We start from the raw sequence: 13,246 nt of genomic DNA, 5'->3' as shown, positions 1-13,246 counted from the left end.
TCTTCCTGTCTTCGTCCTCGCTTCTTTTTTAAAGTCTCCAGATAAAATCTTTTGCTACCGTTCCTCCGTAATTCTTCATTCCTTTAATCTCGCGCCACTTTTCCTGCCCGCTCCCAACCATCATCACCCCATCCCTAAATTCAAACATTCCCCTCTTCATGCCTTTGTTGCTTACCGCCAGAGGCGGAAATCTCTTAAAAGGCGTAGGCGGAGGAAAAGGATGGTGCTGCAGATGATCAGGCCATTTTACGGGCTCTTCGAGCTGTCAAACTACTCGATTGCACTACCAAGTGGGATACGAGGTGCTGAGAGAGTGTGTAAGAGATTGTGTGAGGAGTGAGGCACTCGTGTAGCCGATACAAGACAAAAAATAGGTTTTTTCTTGAACTGTGCAAACAGATATGAGGTGATTTTGTCGTTTGGGTCAGTTTGCTCCTTCTCAAGTCCATTTGTTTCATTTTTGCTTTTTTTCTCATTTTCTATGAAAAAAAAACCATTTTTATAGGAATTTCCTGAATAATAAATAGCAAAAAAGTATATGATAATAAAGCGATGACACAGAAGGAATGCATTGCTTTCATTGTTTTGGAATTTCATACGAATGTTTTTCTATATTTTTCCTATTTTCCCTCCTCACTTTTCCCCATTTTTCTTCCTCTCCATCAGTTTATTTCTTCTCCGAAATCGTATTTTCTTTATAGTTTTTTTTTTGTGTTTCCCCCTTCGCTCGCACCATTCTGAGTTTTTTACAGGCACAGACGGGGATGTCCTTCACACTACTCCTTCTCGTTTTCTCCATCCCCATGTTCAGTGGTCTTGAGTTGAGGACGAAGCGGTCCGTGGCACCGTTTTTGGGCTCCGGAGGCTCTACATCCAACGCAATGCTGATTCCTTATAATAATTGGCATTGTGGAAGCGAGGGCATCTCGAGGAACTTTTCGTATGGCGTTGTTCAGAAGGATTGCCCAACTCTTGCAGGTAATTGGTTGACTTTTTGTTCTCTCACTATTTTTTTCCATTTCCAGCCGCTCTCAATCACTGCTGCGCAATCCATGACGATTGTTATGGACGACAAGACGGGCAGGAGAAGTGTGACGAGGAATTCTGCGAGTGCAACCGGGTTAGAGCTAAAAACCTATAATTCTTGTTGATTCTCAATTTTTCAGATGGTGACTCGTCTACCCACCGAGGAAGGATACAAATGCCGGGCTGCCATGAACGATGCATGCCGTATCCTTCGGATTGTGGGGATGTTTGCCTACGGTAGCTCAGACTACACGGATCCAACGAAGCCAGCCGGAAACGAGGAGCTTGTGCCACAGACGGTGCCGAGCATTGATTATGATCATTTGTACAGTAATTGCCCACATGTCAACAGTGAGTTATTAGTACCGAGATGTCATTTAGCAGCCGTTGAATACCTTAAAACCTATATTAAAATGGCCCCTCTAATAGAAGGGTCCTCCGAGAGTGGCTTGGAAAAATAGAAGGGCCTGACAGATTTTACATGAATTTTGAACGAAAATTCGCCGAATTTCGCAATGGAAAATTTCGAAACATTGGGCGGAGAAATAGAAGGGCTCCCTCTAATTGAAGGGCCCTGTAGAATGGCCTTCCGGAGGTTCCGTAGGGCCGCCCCTTCTAATACAGGTTTACTGTATGTCATTTAGCACTTTTTTACAGTCACCCTTGCCTCGTGTTCATTGAATTTCGATCTCTGCACATCCGTCCATTCAATCGACTTCTGTGCCAATGATGTAAGCTCATTTTTTCCTTAGATTTTAGGGCCAATTTTGATTTTCAGCTTTGTCACTGCATGATGGATGCCGCGGAGTCAGACAAACTTCACCAACACTGCTTACCTGCAGTTGCTCATTCTTGCAGAGGAATTTTGAACTGTAAGTCTTACTTGTTCGAGCTCAACAAAAATAAGTATTTTCAGATTCCAGTAAAGTGCTTGCAGAGCGAAAATCTGCAAAGATATTTATGATTGTGAGTTCTGTCACTTTGTTGAATCTCTTCGTTAACTTCATTTTTGCAGCTCGCTCTTGTCGTTGTTGCCGTTGTTTCTATCGGGTTCGGGGTTTATTACATGTACAGCAAGTCGAATAACGAGCGCAACAAGACGACGGACGAAGGAAAATACCTGCAAATCCATACAGTTGAATCGGCTCGATCAGTCAACCCGTTGCTCACCAACGCCGATTGAAATATTCTCTCTTCTCGAAATAATTGTATCTAGGACCACCCTGCCAAATATTGTCTTAATTTATAGAACCCGCTCTCTTTGTTGCTCCTTTTTTGTTTTTTTTTTGGTTTCTATTGATTTTATTGCACCCATTTAAAAATCCCCATTTAAAAACTCCTCTATTGCATCCAGAAATAGCGCGTCGAACTTACCCTCTCCACTAATATTATCGCTTTTCTCTTTTTCCCAACGTCATCAAAACCCCATCTTTAAAAATACGAGCTTGATTGTTACCACAGTTACCACGCCATCGCGGTTGGGAACCTGAAAAACGCGCGCTTCGTCGCACACAAAAGTTGGCTGCGTGCCAGATTCGAAAATTTTGAAACGTGTTTTGAAAAAACGTGAAGTTAAACGTTTTTGAGTCGCTACTCACCGAAAAGCCGCGACGCGACCGCGCTACGCGTCCAAACTTGGCGCGCTTTCCAATTTTTAAATCTAGGTTCCCTTCCGCGAGGCCGTGAGTTACTTTATTTTTTGTCTTGCACCACCATTCCGGGTCGGAGAGACACGGCTTCTCTCCCAGATAACAAATGTATTACGGCTAGTTTTATCAACCACCACCATTTTCTTTTGAGTTCCTATGGAATAAATACTACATATTTTAATGAACTCCGAACCCCTTTCTGAACATCATCATCCTTTTCCCCTCTTTACTCGAAAAATGCAAAGGCCATGGTAGATAGTGGTGTCAGAATTAAGCGGATCGACGGGTAATCTCTATTTTCTACCCAAAAAACTGTTTCGACTGTGTAGGCAGGTAGAATCGACATATGTTTTTTGTGTCGATTTGAACAAAAAAAAAGTTTCAAATGGATTTTTTTCGTTTAGGAGAAAAATGACATAATTATTCTTGTTCTCTTTTTTTGTGTCTCAAAATCTTCAGGTTTTTAGGACAGCAAAGATCAAACGAACTTTCTGGTTCTGTATAGATTTTTTAGCTTTGAATTTCGATTTTTTAACTTTTTTTTAGAATTTTGAAACTTTGTTTTTGAAAAATTTCGGTCATTGTTCACTTCTTTTTTTAGCCAAAACCCTTCCTTCTAGAATTTTAAAATTCGATTTTTTTGAAAAATTTCCATTTAAGGACCAATGAACGCCTTCTGGCTGTCGGCGTTATGCTGTATCGTCATAGTATCTGGAGTGCACGGCCAGACCGCCAATATTATCGAAATTCCAATTCCGACGGTGAGAAAGGGGGAAAAATTCAAAGCTCAAAGAATGATTTAGTGATGCATACTTTCTCTTTGAGCTCAATTATCTCACTTCCTGAGAGAGATATCAAAAATCTGTCAACTGATAAAATGTTTCTTATATTATCAGCTACATTTTATCAGTTGACAAATTTTTGATATCTTTAACAGGAATCGAGATAGGTGAGCTTGAAGTTGACGGTGACTAGCGGGCAAACTAATTGAAAGCTAATTAGAGAAAATAAGGCAAATGTTAGAAAAATACGAAATTTAATCAAAGTTTTAAAAACTGGGTGTCACTGAGCATACTATTTGTTTGAATTCCGGATAAAGAGATATTTGGGCTAATGCTGACTGAAAAACAGTAATTTGTAGAAATTTCAAAAAACAATTCAGAAAAATTCGAAAAAAAATCCAACTTTCGAATTTTTTCAGAATGCACCTCAAGCTTCGACAAGTTGCACAACGGTAAGTATCATAGTTTAATCGAGAGTTCGAAAGTTAAAAAAAGAGACATTTGAGCATTTTGTTTCTTTTTTTCGTTTCTTTCTTTTCAACTGATTCGAAAGTTGCAATAACTTCCTACCGTGATCACTCTAATAGAACGCTACTATCTTCCAACTTAGAGTCAATTTAGCTCTGTTCTTGTGAAAGATATCAAAAAGTTGTCAACTGATACAAAATTGATGATGTTATGATAAATAATTTATCAGTTGACCACTTTTTGATACCTTTTATAGGAACCGATATAATTGAACTCAACGTGTGCGCTTCAGGTTCTATTGTGCGGTTCAAGATAGCATCTTTTTTTAGTGGACAACTTTTTTGTACGACTCAATGAAGATCTAGTATTGTACACCTACATAGATCTGTACGAAAATGTTATCAATCTGAAAAAATGGAGCCATATTCTTGTTCAATATTTCCTGAGGTATAAAAACCATCCTTTCATTTCTAGCTGATATTTCAGAACCTCGAAATCCGATGTTTCTAATGAGAGAACAAAATTACCATATTTGCTCTAATAGAAGCCCACCCTATCCCTACATGTTGAGCTCAATTATCTCGGTTCCTATGAAAGATATGAAAAACCTGTCAACTGATAAAATTTTAGTGATATTATGATAAATAATTCATCAGTTGGCTATTTTTTCATATCTGGTAAAAGAACCGAGATAAATGGGCTCAAAGTTAAAAGATAGTGTTATATTACATTACAGTATTTATGCTATCTTTTCTTTTGTGGAACTTTAGAAGCATGTTTTTCTGACAACTACATATTCCATTTCCTGAGAATCCCTATTTTCAAGCTTATTTTAATTTCCAGGCCACGTGGCTCGTCTGGTCAGACTGGTCGACTTGCTCCGATGAGTGCGGCTCTTGTGGAGTCCAAATGAGGACTCGTACTTGTTTGACAACTGACTCATCGTGTACATGTCCAGGGTGAGTTTGCAAACTTTTTTTTCTTTCTGTTTTAATATTTCGTTAGACACCGTAAGACCGGAAATAGCAAGACTCTTTAATTTTGAACTTTGAGCCAATTTATCTCGATTCGTAGAAAATATCAAAAAGCTGCCAACTGATAAAATGCTTATCATAATATCAGGATTGTTTTGTCAGTTCACCCATTTTTGATGTATTGCATAGGAATTGAAATAATTGAGCTCAAACTTGACCAATTCTACTTTGAGCTCAATTATCTCGAATCCTAGAAGAGATATCAAAAGTTTGTCAACTGATAATACGCTTGTTCTACAATCACCAACGTTTTTGTAGTGTACAGATTTTATGATATCTCTTACAGAAATTGAGATAATTTCTATTAGACGAATTACAGTATCCTTCATTTTAAAGTTTTTGACAGTCGAGGATCTTTTGACTCAAAGTTACCAATCCCAGAAAATGTGCCTTCTGACGTCTGCCTTATTTTTTCAATTGAATCGTCGGGAAACATTTAGAAAGTTTGAAGTGTAGGCTAATTAAGTAGGTGTGAAGTGAGGAAGGTACACACAAATGCAATTCTGACACATTTTTGAAGTTTAAGGATTATAATTTGATTAAATTACAACTAGAAGGCACAAAATGTAGACTAGACATGGTTTTTCGAAAGAGTATTGAAGTGAATGACTAGTAAAAAAATCTAAATTTTTGAAAGATTCAAGTTGGAATTTTTAGAAAAATCCCTTTGAGCTGAATTATCTCAATTTCTGTGAGAGATATCAAAAATGTGTCAACTGATAAAATGATATTATATTTTTATGAGTTGGCAGATTTTTTATGAATTGGCAGATTTTTGATATTTTTACAGAACTTGAGATAATTGAGTTTAAAGTTAAAGTTATGGTAGTTCAAGTATTTAGAAATGCGATAATTGTAAATACGGTGTTTCTAGGAACTGGACACCAAAAAATTTAAAAAGTAAATAAAAATTAACAAAATACTAGACAAATAGGTAAAAGAAACAAGTATCAAGCTCATCGGGGAGTCGAGATATGGGCGTTTGAAGTTTGGAGAAACTCAGGCATCTATAATATCTCGTTGTCTGCGCTCTCTCGTTTTCACATCGTGCCTAGCCTCTTTTTAAACTTTTATCGGCTGTATCGCAACTCTCAGACGAGCTTGAAAGTTGGTTTTTTTAATGACGTCAGTCGAAAAATAGATAGCGTTCTAAAATCAATTTTCCTAAAACCATCCTAACAAATTCTCAAAAAGTTAATCTATTTTAATTTCCAGAGGCGCAACTGGCGTTCAATACTGTAATCTGGACATCTGTAGGTATCCACGTACCACTTGCTGTAACAATTTCAGAGTGACTTCCTATCTGGGAAGGTTTGCCTGCCTCAACGCTACCATTATTTTATGATAAGCTTTTTTGTCTTTGTGGTTTTTTCATAAATCCGTCTTCCTTGTTTTTCGTAAAATAATTTTGTAAAATACTTTATTCCAGAATAGAGATCTTGACAATATTAGTAATTGTATTCTTTTTTGTTAAAATTCTTATCACAAAATATCACAAAACTCGGTATCAATGAACACAATATGGTCCAGTACATGTTCATGTTGATTCATTGAACTGGTCGTAAAATGGAATAGGGAATGAGAAGGGGGATTAAAAAAAGAAAATACGAAAATTTGAGGACACAAACTACATTCACATTTTGTGTACCACAACCATCTCGTCATCAATTGATCCTTTTCCACTGTCCTTTGACTCTTTTTCCATTTTATCCATTAAAGCGGATTCTTCCATGAGGCGTGCCAAAACACTGGTGTCTTCGAAGAGCATTTGTGGGCGGTCAACTGGCTGAAAATCAAGGAATTTGCAATTTTTTTGAATATTGGAAATTTGGGTCCATAAATATAACGTTTCCCAGATTCTGGGAGACTTTAAATTTCAAGTTTTCTGTCTCAAACTTTTATATCATGCAAACCAAAATTTTGAGAATTTCCGAAATTCGATAGTCCAGAAAGTTGAATTTCAGGAAACCGAGAAACATGCTCCAGAAAATACACCAGATGAATATCAGACCATTTATAGGCTAAAAAACTGGTGGCCTAGAAAACGCATCTTGCCATAGTTCATTCAGGCCACCATGTTCATTCAGAAAACACACCAGGTAAAATTCAGACCATTTCTAGACCAAAAAAGTTGGTGGCCTAGAAAACTCAAATTTCAAAAGTTAGGCCACCAAACTAAAATGATCTGTAAAACACGATTTTCTGGAATTAAGTGTTTTTTTTCCAACTTATAAACAACTTTTTTCTTTCCAAGACCCTTCTGAAAATTGAAACTCTATTTTCACATTTTACTAAAAACCCTTGTGATGTATGAAATGATGACATTGAAAGATTAAAAAAGATAAGGACCGGTTGAATGTTCGTTCCTTACCTGAACAAAATCGCTCTCATCGATGGTGATATTCGTCACAAATTGAGTTGGAGCTTTTGAGATTACTGTAGTTTTAGGTGTCTCTAGATTTTTCGAGCTCGATTCGACTTCCGCCACTTCTGGAATATCCAAATCCAAGTCCAAATTCATCATTGCTGCCGATGATTTTGACTTTTTCAACTTGAATTTTTCGGATAATCGTTTGATGGTGGCCATTGGTCCCGATTCTTTTTTCTCGCAATTTTCTCTGATCATTTTCTGAGCTGCCGTTTTGATGATCATGTTTTTCCAAAGGTCATTTGCGTCCAAAGTTGGAGAGAGTGGAGCTCCGTTGACGAGGACACGGCCTTCTGGAGTGTATCTGGAAATTTTCAAATATTTTTTGTCTGTTACTGAGGTTCCAAGATTCTAAAAATGTTAAAATTCCAGGATGTCGAGACAGATTTCCAAGTTTAGAAAATTTCCATTTTTTCCACTAATACGATGTTGGAAAGTTGCAAAACCTTGCTATTTGACTGCTATGAACTCCAATGATTTTTTTAAATCTGGAATTTTCTAAACTGAAAAATCATGGAATCTAAAATCTCAAAAGTTTTCCTGATCCGATTTGCAGGCTTCCAGAATTACTCTACCGTATTCCTCTCCCCACAAAACTCACGTTCTCAATGGATTGCTCCGTTTTCTTGCGTCATAAAGACTGCTCTGACGGGCGGCCGCATAGAATTCCACCGATGATTCGGCACCACTATTCATCATTCCGATCATTCTCAACTTGATTTTTTGCGCTGTTCGATTTTTCAAAGTTTCTAAAAATTCCAAAAAAATTAGATGGCAAAACATACAAAATTAGATAAGAAGAGGAGGCAAATACGAATACAAAGGTCACATTAATTTATGTTTACACACTGAAAAAAAGAATAAAATCAAGTGGAAAATGGAAGAAAAGGAAGTAGAAGGGAAAAAAGAAAACACGTCTTCTGATGTCGACGACGTTGTCGTTTTTTTATTCTTGTTGTCTGATAAAATGATACTGATTTGGCGGATATGGGAGAGAATAAAAGAGATATGTAGAACCGATTGGTTTTGTGTATTGATAAGAAAATGGGAGATGGTTTTTTGGAGTTATTTGGGTCAGAAGGAAATATTGTGAAACAAGTATTTGAAGGGACTCTCTAATAGAAGGGCCCTTCAAAATGGGGTTTGAAAAATAGAGGACCTAAATAATCTACAAATTCCACTTTTTTCAGAATTTAGAACTTTTCAGAATGCAAAAAATCCAGAATTTGGGGAATTCTGGAATTTCAGAATTTCCTAGATTCAGAAAGGATCTCAGAAACATAAAATCTTAGAATTTTGGAATTCTGTAATCCTAGAATCCTGGAATCTCAGAATCTCAGAATCTCAGAAACTGATAACCTTATATTCTTAGAATTCTGGAATTCTGAAATCCTAGAATACTAGAATCCTGAAATCCTGGAATCCTGGAACGCTGAAATCTTAGAATTCTGAAATGCTGGAATCTTAGAATCTTAGAATCTTAGAATTTTAGAATATTAGAATCTTAGAATTTTGGAATCCTGGAAACCTGAAATCCTGGAAATCTGAAATACTAGAATCCTGGAATCCTGGAATCCTAGAATCCGGGAATCCTGGAATCCAGGAATCCTGGAATCCTGGAATCCTGGAATCCCGAAATCCTGGAATCCCGGAATTTCGGAATCCTGGAATCCTGGCATCCTGGGATCCTGAGATCTAAAAGAATCTCAAAATTTCAGAATCCAAGAATCTTGAAATACTAGAGTCTCAGAATCTCAGAATCCTGGAATCCTGGAATCCTTGAATCCTGGGAACCCGGAATCTTTCAGAATCTTAGAATCCTAAAAATCTCAAAGTTTCAAAAATACAAAGAACAAAAAATAAACTAAACTTTCAATGACCCAATAAATCCAAAACAAATGACTCGAATATGGAACATTTGACTTTTATAGAAGATGATAAATGACATCAGCAGTCTACATCGTCAGAAGGCATTACCTAAATCCCCACAAGAATTGGTGCAGAACCCTACAGAAAAGTCTGGCTACTTGACGGACTGTTCTGATGTTTTTGGCGAATTACGACGAGAGGCAAAAAAAAAGAAAAGAATGGGAAAAGGAGGAGGGTGATGGTTTTGAAGAGGGACATCAGAAGACGTGACGTCACCTGAAAATTCGATTAGAATCATGATTCATCATCTTTTTCATGGAAAATACACAGATCCAAAGTTGGAGTCTTATGACATTTTTGTTCCAGAAGTTTTGATTTATAGTCACAAATAGCGGAGGATTGAAATTTTGGAAAAAAAAACAAGTCAAGGTTGTTTCGAGTAAAATCCAATTAAAAAATGTGGGAAAAGGTGTCAACATTTATATCGAATCGAATACATTGATCCATGGTTTCTTTGCAAAAAAAAATGTTGGTGTCAACAAGTTAAAACCACAAAATTGCCGAACTTCTACCGTAGTATGAGTCATTTACGCGCTGGGAGCGGAGGACTATGATGATGATAGATAATTGTTTACCCACTATCAGTTCAGTGTCTGACATTTTTTTGGGATCTGCAAAACCTTTGATTTTTTCAAATTTCAGCAAAGAATATGAAAATTGAAAAGAAAATTTCTGAAAAGCGAACTAAAAATCAAGCATTTTTTATGGTCAGAAGAAATGTAAGAGCCGTAAAACCTGAAATAGAAGGGTCCCCTAACTACCAAATTTGAGCCAATTTATCTCGTTTCCTGTCGAAGATATCAAAAAGTTGTGAACTGATAAAATGTTACTGATACTATCATAACCATTTTGTCAGTCGACATACTCTTGATATCTTTTAAAGGAACTAAGATAATTGTGCTCAAACGTGACAGTGTGGGGACCCCACTATTTTTCGAGCTTTCCAACTTTTTCCAATTCTTTAAATTTGAACAAAATTCCAAAACATTTGAAAATTCGAAATTTTCCTTTTTACAATTGTTTTTCCAACATTTCGAAATTCAATAATAGTTTTCAGAAGTTCAAAAAAAGGGAATCCAAAAAATCCAAAAAATTGTTTTTCATAATTTCATTAATAACCGAAACAGAATCAAATCCTTGACTTTTCCCCAATATGTTTGATCCTTTCTCTTTTATCCAAAAATGATAAAAGCGCTTACAGGCCAAAGATATGAGAGGAATTTATTATCTTGAGGTCAATCTTTTTTGATACGTCGCGGAAAGACATGTAGGTTGATTAGCTTTGGAATTTGGATAGGTTTTTCTGATTCGATGATTCATGGGTTTGGCAGAAATCAGAAATTAGCAGAAAAAATTATTTAGAGGTGTTATTTTGATTCTGTGGTTTGGCTCAGGATCTTCAGATTCTGAGATTCCGATTTGATTTCGAAATTGTTTTTGAAATAAACTTTCTATAAAACTTAAATATTCTAAATTTTTTGAAGTATTTCATAACTTCAGAATTTTAGATCTATGGTTTTTGAGATCTTAACTAACTTTCCCTAAATAAAAGAACCAGAATATTCTGAGCCTATTCAACCGTAATCTAATTTGAGTGATATCATCGGATAGAGACAAAACAATAAACAACAATGAATGTAGGTTACAATGTGATTGATTTGGTAGAAGAAAATATTGAAAGAACGCGACAAAAAGTTATCATAGTTCAGAATTACAGAAATCGAAGTTTGGTAGTTATTTGGAAAAGGGGATTTTTCATTCTGGAGATTGGAAAATACATACAATTGAAAAAAAACGTTTCAAAAGTCGTGAATTCGAAAATTCAGAAGTTCGAATGTTCGGAAATTCAGAAATACGAAAAAAACAGAATCTCAGAGTCCCAGAGGCTCAGAATCTCAGAATCTCAAAATCTCAGAATCTCAGAATCTCAGAATCCCGAAATCTCAGAATCTCAGAATCTCAAAATCTCAGAATCTCAGAACCTATTACAATAGAGTTTCAGGTTTTCCAAATTTCAAAACCTTTTATAATTGTATCGAAAATACCAAATTTTTGAATTTTAAAGTTTCCTTTGGCAGGAAAAAGAACTTTAAAAAAATATTGGAACAACTTTCTAGAAATTCGTACTCATTTTACACTTTTCTTGGAACTATTATAGAAAAAGTGAAATTTCAGTTCTAAACTATTTTTTGAAACACATCATTTCTCCAAAAAGTAGTTTCTCGTGATGAGATGGCATTACGACCTACTTAAAGATCCACCAAAAGGCAGTTAATCCAAAAAATACCGTTTTTCTAAATGACTATATTTTTTGCCTGCAAAAAAAATTGGTGAAAACGTCACTTTCAAAATCAAATAAGACTACAAAAGTCGAAAGATTTCGAAATAGTATCTGGAATCAAAAGAAACCGTAAAATGTTAAGAAGAAAATGACTGGAGAGGGGGATCGTAAAATTGAACAAAATCACAAAAAGAAACAGGGAAAGTGGGAGAGAGAATAAGAATTGAATCATCTTTGAAGGAAACAACGATAAGAAAATGGAAAGTGTGTTCTGACAAGTATGGCGGTAAAAATTGGCACGCTGTTTTAAGTCGCAAGGAAGGATTTTTTAAAAGTTTGACGAAATCTAGAAATCTCTACAATCTTTTCTGTCCAATCCCCGATTTTCTAGCTCGTCTAGAAGCCGACATACAGCTGTTTGAAGTTTCAAAGGTTAGAGACGCAGTGTGTTTCGCCGTCTGCGTCTCTAGCCTTCAAAACTTCACATAACTAAATTTCGGCTTCCAGATGAACCGGATTGTCCAAATTCAGAAAATACTGTAGGACGGATAGAGTAGCTTCTATTTCAGGAGGCTAGAGACGCAGACAACGAGACACGCTGCGTCTCTAACTTTCGAAACTTCACATGGCTGTATCTCAGCTCCTAGAAGCGCTAGAAATGTGATTTTCAAACAGAATTGACAGAAACATTTCTTGAAACCTCACTATCTGAAAACTAAGCACAGAAGTTCCTTAGAATCTCAAACTTTCATAAAGCTCAGAAAACGGGAAATTCAGTATATGAGCATTTTAAAATCCTAGGAAATTACCCATTCTTCGAGTCTGAAAAGCTCAAAAAAATATGAAAAGTTACAATTTTTTTGAATTTCCGAAATCTAGAAGCAATACTGCGGAATTTCAAAATAATGAGAGCTATCAAATTCTAAAAACATTCAAGTTAGGTTTTCATAACTTGAAAATCTCAGAATTTCAAAAAAACTCGCTGCTTGGAAACCACATATTATGAAAATTATAGTGAACGATTAAAAATTCTATAGGGTTCATAAAATACAATAACTTTTTGAAAAAATAAATAGATTTCGGTTCTCGATTTTTCTCAAAATCTAAACAGAAAACCAAAAGAAATTTGATTAGTCGGAAGAAGAATATAAAAATGTTGAGTACCAAGACAGAAGTCACTCCTTTCTTTCTGTCAATTTATCATTTTTCTTTTCCTTCTCCGTATTTTATATCGAACATTCCCAGAAGGAGATGCAAAAAATTCGAAGATGATTGGTTAGTTGAAATGTGCCCGATGTCTTGAGAGGAGAAGTTTCGAAATACAGTTTGGCGTTTTACGGAGGCGTTTTGAAAATCATGTCTTCTGTCATAGTTTTCTCACGTTCCAGGGGGGGGGGGGTCGGGAAACAAGGCAGAATGGTTAATGAACAGTAAAAGAGTTAAAAAATAGCCGGAAACTATTGGGTTTTGAAAACACTCCTTTGGCAAAGCATATTGATAAATCAACTTTCTCAAAAAATAATTTATTCTTTCAATCTTCCAATTCAGAACAATGTCAATTATCATAATTCTTGTGATCCTCCTCCGCTCGCTCCTTTCTTGTCGTTGCTTGTCCTCCAGCGACGTCCTACGTGCCTTTACGATGTACG

General features: G+C 36.1%; 3 protein-coding genes across 3 annotated transcripts; 2 read left to right on the top strand and 1 right to left on the bottom strand.

Moving 5' to 3' along the window:
- Positions 1-764: 764 nt before the first annotated feature.
- Positions 765-2,209, top strand: CBG00662 (the record flags this gene model as incomplete). Its single annotated transcript, XM_002630198.1, has 7 exons — positions 765-978; positions 1,026-1,120; positions 1,167-1,377; positions 1,684-1,757; positions 1,805-1,898; positions 1,943-1,992; positions 2,042-2,209. 7 exons carry the CDS (start codon positions 765-767, stop codon positions 2,207-2,209), a joined length of 906 nt encoding a protein of 301 aa, XP_002630244.1.
- A 1,131-nt stretch (positions 2,210-3,340) lies between these two features.
- On the top strand, positions 3,341-6,304 carry CBG00663 (the record flags this gene model as incomplete). The annotated part of the gene is made up of 4 exons (XM_002630199.1): positions 3,341-3,436; positions 3,877-3,909; positions 4,769-4,884; positions 6,175-6,304. The coding sequence occupies 4 exons, from the start codon at positions 3,341-3,343 to the stop codon at positions 6,302-6,304; spliced, it is 375 nt and encodes a 124-aa protein (XP_002630245.1).
- Positions 6,305-6,592: 288 nt separating this feature from the next.
- CBG00664 lies at positions 6,593-8,095 on the bottom strand (the record flags this gene model as incomplete). The annotated part of the gene is made up of 3 exons (XM_045241922.1): positions 6,593-6,745; positions 7,331-7,691; positions 7,989-8,095. 3 exons carry the CDS (start codon positions 8,093-8,095, stop codon positions 6,593-6,595), a joined length of 621 nt encoding a protein of 206 aa, XP_045091605.1.
- Between the last annotated feature and the right edge of the window lie 5,151 nt (positions 8,096-13,246).

The sequence above is a fragment of the Caenorhabditis briggsae genome, assembly GCF_000004555.2.
Source record: "Caenorhabditis briggsae complete genome, chrII, whole genome shotgun sequence".
NCBI lineage: Eukaryota > Metazoa > Nematoda > Chromadorea > Rhabditida > Rhabditidae > Caenorhabditis > Caenorhabditis briggsae.
The sequence above is the reverse complement of the archived record's forward strand: the minus strand, read 5'-3'. Positions and strand labels throughout refer to the sequence as shown.